The sequence below is a fragment of the Coregonus clupeaformis genome, chromosome 36, assembly GCF_020615455.1.
Source record: "Coregonus clupeaformis isolate EN_2021a chromosome 36, ASM2061545v1, whole genome shotgun sequence".
NCBI classification, from domain to species: domain Eukaryota; kingdom Metazoa; phylum Chordata; class Actinopteri; order Salmoniformes; family Salmonidae; genus Coregonus; species Coregonus clupeaformis.
This window is the reverse complement of record NC_059227.1, coordinates 29,103,851-29,119,486: the sequence shown is the minus strand read 5'-3', so window position 1 is coordinate 29,119,486 and position 15,636 is coordinate 29,103,851. Positions and strand designations below refer to the sequence as shown.

Sequence of the window (15,636 nt, the reverse complement as noted above, 5' to 3'; positions counted from 1 at the left end):
ATAATGCTCTGGGTGATGTTTCTTATAGTGAATACATTGCTTCTTCACTGTCAACAGAATGTTTCTACATTTGTACAACCTAATATAAATGGAATCATTGTAACTGAGGTTTGCACAATAGCAAATTAGATTTCACATCCACCAACTATACAACAATTATGGTGCAGAGGGTTTAAACCTCTTTTTGTCCTTTGCTAAGTGTATTCAGCCCATCTGTTCACCTTCTAATTCAACAGCCCTGTCCTTTAGGAGTCTCCTTTATGCCAAGCATTACTGAGGAAACTGGCCTCGAGCTTGACCTACTGTACAAAGAGAAGAGGGGGAGAGAGAAGGGAGGAGAAGAGAGAGGAGGAGATGCACTCTAAAGGGATATGAGGCAGCTGTAGCTGGAGGAAAATGCAATACAGAGGCTAGGTTCTTCCCCTACCCCCACATGAAAAAAAATAAATAAAAGGGTGGTTGTCCCACTGGCTATCCTAAGTTGAATGCACCAATTTGTAAGTCGCTCTGGATAAGAGGGTCTGCTAAATGACTTAAATGTAAATGTAGGTTGATCATCAATGCATGATCCTCATGAGTCATGCTGATCAGAACTCAGAGTAGTAAACAGGTTTGGCAGATATATTATTGGCTTAATTAGAAACATTTCCTGATTTGTGAATAAAAGAAAACCATGAGGATATCACATGTCAGGATTAGACTTTCTTATAATATTATGTGGTATCCATACAGTTTATTCAACAGAGAGAACCATACAAATACCTCCAAGACCATGAAGAGTATATAACATCCTTTAGATTCACAATACAACACATCACTCAACAGTTACTCAGTGCCCACAGTGTATTAAAAGAAGTTGCCTGGGTAGAATATGACTCAGAATCAAGCTTTAGCTTCCCCAGCCTTCTTTACAGAACAGAGAGGAATGATGGCAAACTTCTGTCAATCAAATATTGACTGAATCCAGGCCAGACCTTTGTCTTCACAAGATTTACCCAGTCCTCGTTATTTTCTATTTAAGCAATAAGGGACAAGGGGGTGTGGTATATGAACAATATACCACGGCTGAGGGCTGTTCTTACGCATGATGCAACGCGGAGTGCCTGGATACAGCCCTTAGCCATGGTATATTGGCCATATACCACAAACCCCCGAGGTACCTTATTGCTATTATAAACTGGTTATCAACGTAATTAGAGCAGTACAAATAAATGTTTTGTCATACCCATGGTATACAGGGCTCGAACCACTCAGTTTATAACTATATTTAAGTCAGGTCGGTGAATTTTATTCATGTGAAATGCTAATTGAGAATGGTAATCTATCTTTAGAGATGAAGGTGTTTTAAGATCACACCTACACAGCCTTCAGAATGTGACTAATTAGGAAATAAATCTGTGGAGACAATATGTTAAGATTGCTTTACTGGTCAATTGCACACAAGGTCCAACCTAAATTTGTTATGGGGGTTAAGTGCCTTGTTCCCTGATATCAGCAACCCTCCGGTTTCCAGCTCACTTCCCACCAGATTTTTTCCAGTCGGACCCGGGATTCGAACTGGCCGCTCTCTGGTTGCTGGCTTGCCTCTGCTAGGCTACCTGTCGCAAGGCTACCTGCCTGTGGCCCTACCACTGAAATAAGCTTTACTTCTCTGTGTGTTCCTCCCACTGTACAGCACTTACAGAACCTACTCATCTCTCTCCTATAGAATTACACTCAAAGGAAGGATGTGAGCGTGAAAGTTGCTTAATACAAAGGTTGCTGACAAGATCAGAAATAAGCCGATTTTGATTCCTCTTCAAAATCCCTCAAATGTTCATTCTCTGTTCTGCAGGGTGATGCACTTTCCTCTGTCCTGAACTTTACCTCTCTGAGTCACAATATTTCCTTTAGTGACATTCAACCTATAGGTCCCCATCCAGTTAATTTACTCCATGTGATCTATAAGATAACGTGACCTGTGTTTACGCATACTAGCAAAGGAAAGGAAAAAAACAACATGCATACGGTTTAGAGAGGTCGCAAGAAATACCTTTCTGTTCCAATATGGATGTTGTTGCATTTTTATCACAAGTCTGGATTTTTGAATTTTCTCCTAAATGGGTTTTGTTCAGCATCTAATGTCTTAAATTGATCACATTCAAGACACCAGTATGTAAGTCACTATGTATATGTGAAGCATACACAAGGAGGATTCACTTCAACGTGGTAATTGTAATGTTTGACCAATATGCAGATAAAATGAATGACAAATGTATTCACACACCGTAACAGTCACATGCACAATGAAACTATGTGGAATCCTAAATGATGCCATACATCCAGGGTTGGGTAGGTTACTTTCTAAATGTAATCAGTTACTAGTTACCTGTCCAGAATTGTAATTAGTAACGTAACCTTTGGGTTAGCCAAACTCAGTAACGTAATCTGATTACTTTCCGTTATTATGCCCTTAACGGGCATCAGAAGAAGACAAAAAGGATCCATCAAACGCATTTGGTGTGTCATCCCAGTGGTCTCTCTGACTTGTGGTCAAACTCGCTCAGGTGAAACAAATTTAAGCTTGCGCCCTTTTTCAATGCTGAATTGAATGTCATTGAGAAAACAGAAAGGTGTCAATGTATTTTTCCCCCTCAAAAAATACTTTCTGAAATTAAAAGTAATCCAAGAAGTAATTATCTAGTTTTTCAAAAGTATCTGTAATCTGATTACAAAACAATGTCTGGTAACGTAACTGAAGAATGGCGCTGTTTTGGAAAGTGGCCATTTTACAGGCTCCCAACAAATTGTGCTCTTTTGTGTATTTTGCACTAATCTTACCTTTTATTGTACATAATGTTTCCTCCATTGTTTCCTATGACCGAAAAGAGCTTCTGGACATCAGAACAGCTATCACTAACCTCGATTTGGATGAGGACTTCAACTTCAATGAGTCGGAGGTGAAAGACATATTGATTATCCTGGACAGGACCAGGCCGAAAATCCCCGACACTCATAGAAGGAGAAGGCGGCGCTATAGAGGCCGGCGCACGGGCACCTTGATGAGACTACAGCGGTGAGTGAATAAATCGCCCCTACCCTCTGTTCTATTGGCGAATGTGCAATCACTGGAGAATGAGCTGGACGAGCTCCGTTCGAGACTATCCTATCAACGGGACATTAAGAACTGTAATATACTATGCTTCTCGGAGTCATGGCTGAACAAGGACATGGATAATATACTGTACATCTAGCTGTTTTTTCTATGTATTTGCAGGACAGAGCGGCAGAGTCCGGTAAGATCAGGGGGAGGAGGTGTGTGGTCTCGAGGTTCTGCTCGCCTGAGTTGGAATACCTCATGAAACGCTGTAGACCATACTATTTACCAAGAGAGTTTTGTATCTGCATTTTTCGTAGCTGTCTATTTACCACCACAAACCGATGCTGGCACTAAGACCGCACTTAATGAGCTGTATAGGGCCATAGACAAAGAAGAAAATCCAGAGGCGGCGCTCCTAGTGGTCGGTGATTTTAATGTAGGAAAACTGAAATCTGTTTTACCTCAATTCTACCAGCATGTCACCTGTGCAACTAGAGGGGAAAAACTCTAGATCACCTTTACTCCATACAAAGCTCTGCCTCGCCCTCCATTTGGCAAATCTGACCATAACTCTATCCTTCTGATTCCTGCTTACAAGCAAAAACTCAAACAGGAAGTACCAGTGACAATCTCAATACGGAAGTGGTCAGATGAAGCAAATGCTAAACTACAGGACTGTTTTGCTAGCGCAAACTGGAATATGTTCCGGGATTCATCCGATGGCATTGAGGAGTATACCACATCAGTCACCGGCTTCATTAATAAGTGCATCGACAACGTTGTCCCCACAGTGACCGTACGTGCATATCCCAACCAGAAGCCATGGATTACAGGCAACATCCGCACTGAGCTAAAGGCTACAGCTGCCGCTTTCAAGGACACTAATTCAGATGCTTATAAGAAATCCTGCTACGCCCTCCGACGAACCATTAAACAGGCAAAGTGTCAATACAGAACTAAGATAGAATCCTACCACACCGGCTCTGACGCTCGTCAGATGTGGCAGGGCTTGCAAACTATCACGGATTACAAAGGGAAACCCGGTCGAGAGCTGCCCAGTGACATGAGCCTACCAGACTAGCTAAATGCCTTCTATTCTCGCTTCGAGGCAAGCAACAGTGAACCATGCATGAGATCACCAGCTGTTCTGGATGACTGTATGATCATGCTCTCCATAGCCAATGTTAGGTTAACATTCACAAGGCTGCAGGGCCATACGGATTACCAGGACATGTACTCAGAGCATGCACTAACCAGCTGGCAAGTGTCTTCACTGACATTTTCCACCTCTCCCTGACCCAGTCTGTAATACCTACATGTTTCAAGCAAACAACCATAGTCCCTGTGCCCAAGAACGCCAAGGTAACATGTCTAAATGACTACTGCCCGTAGCACTCACGTCTGTAGCCATGAAATGCTTTGAAAGGCTGGTCATGGCTCACATCAACACCATCATCCCAGAGACCCTGGACCCACTCCAATTCGCATACCGCCCCAACAAATCCACAGACGACACAATCTCTATTGCACGTCACACGGCCCTTTCCCACCTGGACAAAGGGAACACCTACGTGAGAATGCTGTTCATTGACTACAGCTCAGCATTCAACACCATTGTGCCCTCCAAGCTTATCACTAAGCTAAGGACCCTAGGACTGATCACCTCCCTCTGCAACTGGATCCTGACCAGCTGTGAGGGTAGACAACAACACATCCGCCATGCTGACCCTCAAACACAGGAGCCCCTCATGGGTGCGTGCTCAGTACCCTCTTGTACTCCCAGTTCACCCACAACTGCGTGGCTGCGCACAACTCCAACACCATCATTAAGTTTGCAGACGACACGACAGTGGTAGGTCTGATCACAGACGACAATGAGACAGCCTATAGGGAGGAGGTCAGAGACCTGTCAGTGTGGTGTCAGGACAACAACCTCTCCCTCAACATGGGCAAGACAAAGGAGCTTATCGTGGACTACAGGAAACGGAGGGCCGAACACGCCCCCATTCACATCGACAGGGCTGTAGTGGAGAGGGTCGAGAGCTTCAAGTTCCTCGTTGTCCACATCACTAAGGACCTATCATGGTCCTAGCACACCAACACAGTCGTGAAGCGGGCACAACAATGCCTATTCCGGCTCAGGAGGTTAAAAAGATTTGGCATGGGGCCTCAGATCCTCATAAAGTTCTACAGCTGCACCATTGAAGAAGTGTCACCACTTGGTATGGTAACTGCTTGGCATTCGACCGCAAGGTGCTACAGAGGGTAGTGTATACGGCCCAGTACATCACTGTGGCTGAACTCCCTGCCATCCAGGACCTCTATACCAGGCGGTGTCAGAGGAAGGCCCAAAAAATTGGCAAAGACTCCAGCCACCCAAGTCATAGACTGTTCTCTCTGCTACCGCACGGCAAGCGGTACCAGAGCGCCAAGTCTGGGACCAAAAGGCTCCTGAACATCTTCTACCCTCAAGCCATAAGATTGCTGAACAGTTAATCAAATGGTTACCCGGGCTATTTACATTGGCCCCCTTTATTATTTATTTATTTTTCTTATTTGTTTTGCACTGACTCTCTTGCGCTGGCTCTATGCACACTCACTAGACTCTACCCACACACTCACACATACTACAATGACACTCCAACACACACACACACACACACACACACACACACACACACACACATGCATATTGACGCCACACACACACTGACACATGGACACACTTTGTTTATTATATATCCTGATTGCCAAGTCACTTTTACCCCTACCCACATGTACATACTGTATTACCTCAACTACCTCGTACCCCTGCACATTGACTCGGTACTGGTACTCCTTGTATATAGCCTCGTTATTGTTTTTATTGTGTTAGTATCTCCTTTTTTATTTAGCAAATATTTTCCTTACTTTTTAACTCTGCATTGTTGGGAATGGGCTCGTAAGTAATCATGTCACTGTAAAGTATAAACCTGTTGTATTCGGCGCATGTTACCAAATTTTATTTTATTCATTTTATTACAGTTACAGTTTGTTTGTTTTTTACAAGTAATCAGTTACTCCCCAACTCTGCATACATCATACACCGTCACTGATCTAGAAAAGGCTTTGAGGGATTTACTGACTGAGAGCTCAAGAAAATGAATTACAATGAACGTGATATTTCTGAGCCATCAACAGCAGATAATGATCCATCAAATTGAGTTGTAAGATAACATAGAAAGAATAGACAGTGCACTTTCATTAAGACATCACTGACACAATGCAGCAGCTTTTCTGCATAAAACTGAGATACTCCTCCTCACAATATAGTTAATTGAATATGGTTCAAGATGGTGAATTTACACACAAAGAGAGACCGCAAATATAGCGCTGTACATGTGCACATCATAGTGTATTACAGCTGGAGTGGATCCAGATCTCAGGACGTGCATGGTTGAAATCTGTTTTCTCCCCCTCACTGAGACTCACTAGTCTGGCTGCATCACTCACGTTACTAGTCAGTTACGCAGTGGGATGTCACCACATGCAGCTGAGGCTGTCACACTTAGAAAAGTTTCCTCAGACTGACAGCAGAGATCCTCTCCAGTAAATTCCATAGAAATAGATTCAATTTCTATGGTAATAACACCCAGGCGGCATCTCAAATGGCACTCTATTCCCTATATAGTACCCTACTTTTGATCAGGGCCCATAGGGCTCTGGTTAAAAGTAGTGCACTATGTAGGGAATAGGGTACTATTTGAGACACAGCCCAACTCACTTCTCAAGGTCCCCATACTATCAATCTCCCCATTTAACAAACCTTGAGAATTCCTAACAAGGATCAGAGGGGTGGGGAGACAGAGAACAGGCGTAGTAGTGGGACTTAACCCAGCTCCACTTTAACCATTCTCAGCCCCTCAACCCCAAAGGCTTAAGTGGAACCTAACAATACTAGAAGTTGGGTTAGTCCCATTTCAAATTAGAAAATATGTTTGGTTTTTAGACAGTATCAAATTAGAGGAATGTAATATAGAAACCCAGCCACATAAGCTCTATAGCTCTCTCCAAACCCCCTGTGAAAATGTTGTTTTTTGGTATCACATTGAGCCAGATATGCATTGCATAAACACAGGAAATGACAGAGATTCAAACATCTGCAACTTTTAATACTGATCTCTGGGCTTTTAACCATTTAATTGCTCCTGCTAAAATAAACTACAGTTGGTTGTTTACTCCAAGGGTGCTTGCACATCACAGCATGTACAGTAGGCAGTATGAACAGGGATTATGTTTCATCTTGATTCAGTGGGAGGTATATTGTCATACAGTATCTCTCTTATGGGGCCATTATATATAGGCCTAATGATTGCATTCATAAATGCCCATAAATGCCCATCCTCATAGGAAAGCAACGTGCAGGTAACTTACTGTAGGTTACCACGTGTTTTCAATATTTGCATCAAATACTGTATTTGCATTGGAAGCATTGGAAACTATTATGGTAATATTCTATTCAGATGCATTGACTTGAAAGTATTTAAATTAGCTTTCTCTTTTTTTGTCGTCTCACTATGCGTCACTTATACGAAGCATCACGTGGGAGTACAAAGCTTGCCTAGTCTACCATCCCCAGTAATGCATTATTCCGAGCTGAAGGGACCGTCTCTATCCTTGAAGATGCGGCAGGAGAGCCTTATCTACAAGCTACCATTCCACGGAGGAATAAAAAGTGGACATGATAAGACATCTTGGTTCTACTCTAAAAGGATTATAAAGTGGACAGTGCTTTGCCCCCAGATGTGAACACTTATGCTGGCATTTTCTTCATAAGAAATGAAAAAACATGTTTCTGTGCAGATTTTCTGCCGGAGCCAACTCTAAAGTTAGTAGACTAAACTGAAAACATATTTGCTTATATTCTGGACATTAAACTGAATTTTATGAGCCGACTGTATGTGAATCACCGGGCATCAGTGACAAAAAGTTGAGACAGTTAAAAGTAAAACAATAGTCGTTCTTCGCGCGTCGGGCAGCTTGGAGCAGTTTATACAGCGGTGTGGCCAACAGTCCAGGCGCGTTTTGGAAATGGAGCAAAATAATGAAAGCTTGTTCCTTTGGAAGTGTATTATTTTTCGTATCGGCACCCGATTATAAATGTAATGGGAATACAAACGGACATAGCAAGCCAAACATGAGTGTTGAGAAACATGGCTTATGTTATAATTTCCTATGCGTAATGGACAAATAACAACAGCTACAAAGAAGCAGCCTCTTTTACAGGTAAGCAGCAATTGCATTATTTTTTTATTTTTTATGAATTGGCCTAGATGGCCTCTTCTCTAGTAAAATAAAGATGATTTGCTTGGTTCTGTTTCAACCTTCATTTAAACCAACAGATGCTTTTCTTTATCGAATCCATAGACAGGATAGTCTCGTGGAGCAATTGCGCTCGTATCAAAGATAATGTATATCCTCTCATCACTTTGATTTCTCAACTTTACTCTTCTATTATACAACTGGCGAATAAAAAATTCCTTCCCATCGTTTTACCACAGCCTATTATTCATAGCTGTTTTAAACCATTTACTATTTATGCCCTATTCGAGCTATAGGCGTTTTTTTTTATGAAAATGGTCTGGGGTTTTGAGATTTTACATATCTCGCAACATAGCCTGCACGCGCACATGTAGTTATGATCGATTATGTTATTGTGTATTGCATTACTGTGCAAATGATTCATTTTCCTGGAACCAGCGGTCCCATAACAGCGCCAACCCACGCACTTGCACACACTCGCGTCCGTCTAGAAGTTACTGACACATTTGACTATCATCATCATGGAGTTTTCTTGGCATCATACCTCGATACAACAGTGTTTGTAAATACATAACATGTTTCTTACCACAATAAGTGTAATGGTAGTTTACATAGGAAAGTAGGCTGCAGTGTAAAGGTTGTTACATACTTATAACTGTTAAGCTATATCTGCTCTCTCTCTCTCGCTCTCTCTCCTCACTCTTAGAACAACCAAGTGTCACAAAATGCCATGGTATCCACTATTCAGACATTATGCACTGTGTCTGGAACAACTCCTCCCCCAACCACACCAATAATGCCCTGACCAGGATCCTCCTCCTTGTCCAATCTGCTATGGCTGCAGTGAATAAATCCTTTGCCAAAGCAGCAAGTGCATTTGTGATAATATGTTATGTTCCTTCTTTATTTTGGTTATTTCAGGTTTGACACGTTATTTCAATCTGGGAAGACAACATTTTGTTCTCAGCACTGAACATAAATGTATATTAACTGACAGCGCTATTGTCTGTTTTTCACCTATTCAGTCTTATCTTTGACTGGTCCCTAAGTCTTTTCATGTCCACTGATGTTTATCATTATGATAGCCTCATGGGGCATCATATTCTTATTTAAATTCCTGTTTGTGTTTTTCGAAAACAGAGCAAAGCCATGGCATGCAAGCAATGTTCTATGTTCTAAACACATGGTTAAAAAGAATAATATAAAGTTAATAGGAACTGCACTCTCTTCTTTATTGCTACCATCCACCCCCTGCCTCCCTCTTCTCCTCATCCTGGTATTTAATAGAGAACTTTAGATAAGCCAACATCAAAAGGCTACACCGCCCACACCTGCTCCCAGACCTAATGATGGGGGTGGGTACTTGGTACAGGGTTTAGTCAGAGAAGCAGGTCAGACAACTGTCATCCATTCGCCAAGGAGTCTCCTCTCCGTCTGCAAGGGAACAATACCTTTTTCTAGATCCGAACATTATGACATCTAGTATTTTCACCATGAAATCATGTGTGTTGACCTTAAGCTAATAAGGCAGTGCCTTGAGAGATGTACAGTTGTGGTCAAAAGTTTTGAGAATGACACATATACTAATTTTCACAAAGTCTGCTGCCTCAGTTTTGATGATGGCAATTTGCATATACTCCAGAATGTCATGAAGAGTGATCAGATGAATTGCAAAGTCCCTCTTTGCCATGAAAATGAACTTAATCCCAAAAAAACATTTCCACTGCATTTCAGCCCTGCCACAAAAGGACCAGCTGCCATCATGTCAGTGATTCTCTCGTTAACACAGGTGAGATTGTTGACGAGGACAAGGCTGGAGATCACCCTGTCATGCTGATTGAGTTAGAATAACAGACTGGAAGCTTTAAAAGGAGGGTGGTGCTTTAAATCATTGTTCTTCCTCTGTTAACCATGGTTACCTGCAAGGAAACACGTGCTGCCATCATTGCTTTGCACAAAAAGGGCTTCACAGGCAAAGATATTGCTGCTAGTAAGATTGCACGTAAATCAACCATTTATCGGATCATCAAGAACTTCAAGGAGAGATGTTCAATTGTTGTGAAGAAGGCGTCAGGGCGCCCAAGAAAGTCCAGCAAGAGCCAGGACCATCTCCTAAAGTTGATTCAGCTGCGGGATCGGGGCACCACCAGTGCAGAGCTTGATCAGGAATGGCAGCAGGCAGGTGTGAGTGCATCTGCACGCACAGTGAGGCGAAGACTTTTGGAGGATGGCCTGGTGTCAAGAAGGGCAGCAAAGAAGCCACTTCTCTCCAGGAAAAACATCAGGGACAGACTGATATTCTGCAAAAGGTACAGGGATTGGACTGCTGAGGACTGGGGTAAAGTCATTTTCTCTGATGAATCCCCTTTCCGATTGTTTGGGGCATCCGGAAAACACCTTGTCCGGAGAAGACAAGGTGAGCGCTACCATCAGTCCTGTGTCATGCCAACAGTAAAGCATCTTGAGACCATTCATGTGTGGGGTTGCTTCTCAGCCAAGGGAGTGGGCTCACTCACAATTTTTCCTAAGAACACAGCCATGAAAAAGAATGGTACCAACACATCCTCTGAGAGCAACTTCTCCCAACCACCCAAGAACAGTTTGGTGGCGACCAATGCCTTTTCCAGCATGATGGAGCACCTTGCCATGAGGCAAAAGTGATAACTAAGTGGCTCGGGGAACAAAACATCGCTCCCCAGACCTTAATCCCATTGAGAACTTGTGGTCGATCCTCAAGAGGCGGGTGGACAAACAAAAACCCACAAATTCTGACAAACTCCAAGCATTGATTATGCAAGAATGGGCTGCCATCAGTCAGGATGTGGCCCAGAAGTTAATTGACAGCATGCCAGGGCGGATTGCAGAGGTCTTGAAAAAGAAGGGTCAACACTGCAAATATTGACTCTTTGCATAAACGTAATGTAATTGTCAATAAAAGCCTTTGACACTTATGGAATGCTTGTAATTATACTTCAGTATACCATAGTAACATCTGACAAAAATATCTCATAACACTGAAGCAGCGAACTTTGTGAAGACCAATACTTGTATCATTCTCAAAACTTTTGATCACGACTGTCCTTGGATTTACAGATATATCTACAGTGCCTATAGAAAGCCTACACCTCCTTTCTCTTTTTTTTCACATTTTTCTGCCTTAAAATGTAATCTAAAAAGGGATTCAATTCGATGTGTCTAGATGGGTGTACCTAATAAACTGTCTGGTGAACGTATGTTGCCCTAAGAGTCGTGCAAAGTTGGTAGAATTTTAATGAAAATGCTGTAATGGCTGCCAAAGGTCCTTCAACCAAGTATTAACTCAGGGGGGTGGAGACTTATCTAATTATAATATTTCAGTTATAAAAAATAAAATAATTCTTTAGCTTTCTTTCACTTTGAAAATGTATAGGTTGTGTAGATCTGTAGGAAAAACATCTAATTTATGCTTTTTAGATTACATTTGAAGGCAGCAAAATTTGAAAAGAATTCAAGGAGGTGTAGACTTTCTATAAGCACTGTAATGTTATCCCTACAGAGCTATAGTTTGCTTCTGGGACATACTCTCTCCGTGTTGTGTGAGTATGGTGTGTAAACATAACAACTTGTCCACACTGCACTAACAACACCCTGTTGGTAGTGCTGACAGAGAGATTATGTTAATGATTCACTCCACACACCTGTTGGTAAAGCCCCATTGTCACGTCTCCTCCCATTGCTCCCCTCCGGCGCTCAGATTCGCCGGTCTACTGAGCCACCGGTCTGAGCGCACCACCTCGACAACACCGGAATGGAAACCCAACGCACCCTAATCACCTCCAGCGCACCTTGCACCTCATCATCTCATCACCACCCCTATATAGCCCTGGACTGTTCAGTGTTGTGTGGTGTGTGATTGTTAGTGTCTTGTCGTGTACGCGCTCTTTGTTGTTTTCATGCTCAGTGTTAAGTAAACCTTTACATTGTTGATTCCTGCATCTGCGTCCTGCCTCTTCGTATCCTCAGTACTCGTCACAACCATGTTACTGCACCTCTCCTGCCTTCAGCCTGGTTGTTGGAACTTTTAAGGTGTTTTATTGGAAACTGAATATAACATATTTATTCTATAAGTTGTGGTGCTCCATTGGCAAATGTTGAAATATGAAAGTGTAGTGCAGTCAGGCCACCCATGAATGTATGGTTGAATACTGACCAGAGCTTCTTGTGTAGGCTGAGGATGGATTTTACTGTAAAATATTTGAAGACCACTTCTGAGTCATCTCCATTAACAGACTGTCATAATCAATTCTACAGTCTTTAATTCAAGATCTCTGCGTAAGGACTAAGTAACGGCATCTTATAGTTTTAAAACCCCTTTTATTATGAAATTAGATGATCCTCCTGAGATGACAAATAGATGGCGTAATTGGGAATGTGTGTGTGTGTGTGTGTGTGTGTGTGTGTGTGTGTGTGTGTGTGTGTGTGTGTGTGTGTAAGAGAGAGAGAGAGAGAGAGTGCAAGTGAGTGAAAGGAGAGAGAGTGACAGAGAGAGAAAGAGATACACAGCTGGAACGGAAAGGCAGTGCTGTATTACAGATAACTCTGGAGTCATCCGCTCACAAACATAAAGCTCACAAACACAAAGCTCACAAACGCAAAGCTCACAAACGCAAAGCTCACAAACACAGAGCTCACAAACATAAAGTTCACAAACACAAAGCTCACAAACATAAATCTCACAAACATAAAGCTCACAAACATAAAGCAATTAGCCATTTCTATCATAATTTGGTCTTCCAGAAATGCCCACCTTTCTTTTTAGAGATGAAATACAAAGAGGAAAAACACCAGATTGCCAAATGAATTGTTTCCTACGAGCTGTGACTAGAATAAATATTAGAACATAATTGTCATCAGTTGTAATTACCAAAGCATGCATGAGAGCAGTTAACTGCAGATGCTGTTCCCAGCTTGATGGAGCCACCCCAAGGTCAATGCTGCTCTGCTTCCCACAGTGGGATTACCAGGAAGACAGTGCCAGCAACCCAGCAATCAGAGAACAGACATCAGTAAACATACCAGATGCCTCTCACTCCCCCTCTCTGTTTGTCTTTACAGGGCCGTAGACAGCTGTAGTGATGATTTCAGCTGGGGGAGTGATCACAGGCCATCTTGCTGCGCTGAAGAGGCAGGACTCTGCCCGCTCCCAGCACCACCTGCCCATCCAGTCCCTAGCCCCAGGAGAGATCCAGGAGAAGAGGAAGGCCAAGAGTAAACCCCGGGCCGATGTGGTTGTGGTCAGGGGAAAAATCCGCCTCTACTCTGCCTCTGGGTTCTTCCTCATCCTGGGTGTGTTGATCCTGATGGTGGGCATCGTCATGGCCGTACTGGGCTACTGGCCACACAGAGAGCCCCTTGTAGCGGCCAATGCCAAGCTATCCACCAACGACACTAGGGTGACCCGGGAGCAGGGCGGTACGCTGATCCAGTTTTTTGAGCAGCACCTGCACTCTGAGAAGATGAAGATGCTGGGACCGTTCACCATGGGTATCGGTATCTTCATCTTCATCTGTGCCAATGCCATCCTGCACGAAAACAGGGACCGGGAGACCAAGGTGATCCACATGAGGGACATGTACTCCACTGTTATCGACATCCACAGCCTGAGGATCAAAGAGCACAAGTACATGAACGGGGCCTACTCAGTCCCATATGGGGAGCATGAGGTCAGGACCTATGAGAACCAGTGTGCCTCCAAGCTAGCTGCTGACACCCTGCTAGGGTTCCCCGATATGGGGAACGACGTGAGGGTGTCTCGCAGGACCAGCTCTACGGAGGACGAGGAGGGTCTTCTCAACGAGGCCAAAGGGGGGCATGGCCTCCTGCCTTCATTCTGCAGAGATCGCTCTGGCTCCATCTTTGGCCTGCAGCATGAAGGCAGTCGCCACTGGCACGAGAAGAGCAACTTCCCCAAGAGATGCCAGACCAGATCCATCGTCTCGTCCTCCATCAGCGCTTTTACCCTGCCTGTGATTAAGCTCAACAACTGTGTGATTGACGAGCCTGACATGGACAACATCACAGAGGACCTGGAACACATGAGGGTTAGGGCCAGACTCCCCTCTTTGCAGTCCCTTTCCCTGGCTGTGCCTGTCCCGGTGGACATCGCCAAAACCTACAAACCCCCTGGTGTCATGCTCCTCAGGAGTAACTCGGCCACAGAGTCCCACTCCTCGTCCTCTCATAGCTCTCTGTCCCCAGGTTCTGCCAGTGGGAGCTACCTGTCCCCCGGGGTGGCCCGGAAGGACTTTGGCGCCAACAACTCCCTCTACATGCTGTCTTCTCACTCCAAGTCTCTGGACCTGGATCGAAGGCCCACCACCCTGACAGTGAAGCCAGAGCAGAGGAAACATCCTAGCTGGCCCCGACTGGACCGCAGCAACAGTAAAGGCTACATGAAGCTGGAGAACAAGGACGATCCTATGGACAGACTGCAGCTGCCCCAGGTAGCAGTCAAACGGGATTACACCAAGAAAGAGAAGCTGCTCATGATCTCCAGGTCTCACAATAACCTCAGCTTTGAACATGATGAGCAGTTCGTGAGCAACACTATGAAACGAGGGAGCTCGGAGACCAGGTTTTAAATGGAACACTTACAAAGCCTGGTCCCAGATGTGTTGGTACTGTCTTGCAACAATGACCATACAGATGTAGGATCTTAATTTGCGTCAGTTTGCTACAGCAGGAAAATAAACTTGCAGCACCAGGAAATTTGAATTATTATGTGCATTATAATAAATTGACATTTTTTGTAGGGGATGATACATTTTTCATTAGGGCAAATCAAGTCTCACATTTTAAAATGGAAATTGCTAACTTTAGAATATTTTTTTAACCTTGAATATACTACAAGTTTGCATTTCCTGCTGTGCAACAAAAGAGTGATCAAATTAAGATCCGACATCTGTAGGAGTTGGCGAGACAGCACAAACAGATCTGAGACCAGGCTATGGTCCACTACTTGGACCTAATTCTAACAATGGTGTTTCTTTGTGTGACAATATCATTCTGCAATACAAATCACAATTCTAACTGTTCACTGTCAGAGTGTTGAATAGTTAATTGTAAGTGTGATTACATGTTGTTTTGGGATGGCGCGCTCAGGTATTCCGTCTGTTTGCAATGAGTCTAAAGAAAGAGGGGTTGAGTTACATGCGTGTGAGATATTTGCAGCAAAAATCAATTTGTACAAAATGTTGAAATTAGGTTCAAGGTGAACT

The 15,636-nt window shown here is 43.5% G+C and overlaps 1 protein-coding gene across 1 annotated transcript; it reads left to right on the top strand.

The window, feature by feature from the left end:
- Positions 1 to 7,720: 7,720 nt before the first annotated feature.
- On the top strand, positions 7,721 to 15,133 carry LOC121552762 (transmembrane protein 200A-like). Its single transcript, XM_041865788.2, has 2 exons — positions 7,721 to 8,344; positions 13,475 to 15,133. Exon 2 carries the CDS (start codon positions 13,495 to 13,497, stop codon positions 14,998 to 15,000), a length of 1,506 nt encoding a protein of 501 aa, XP_041721722.2. The 5' UTR covers positions 7,721 to 8,344; positions 13,475 to 13,494; the 3' UTR covers positions 15,001 to 15,133.
- The last annotated feature ends 503 nt before the right edge of the window (positions 15,134 to 15,636 follow it).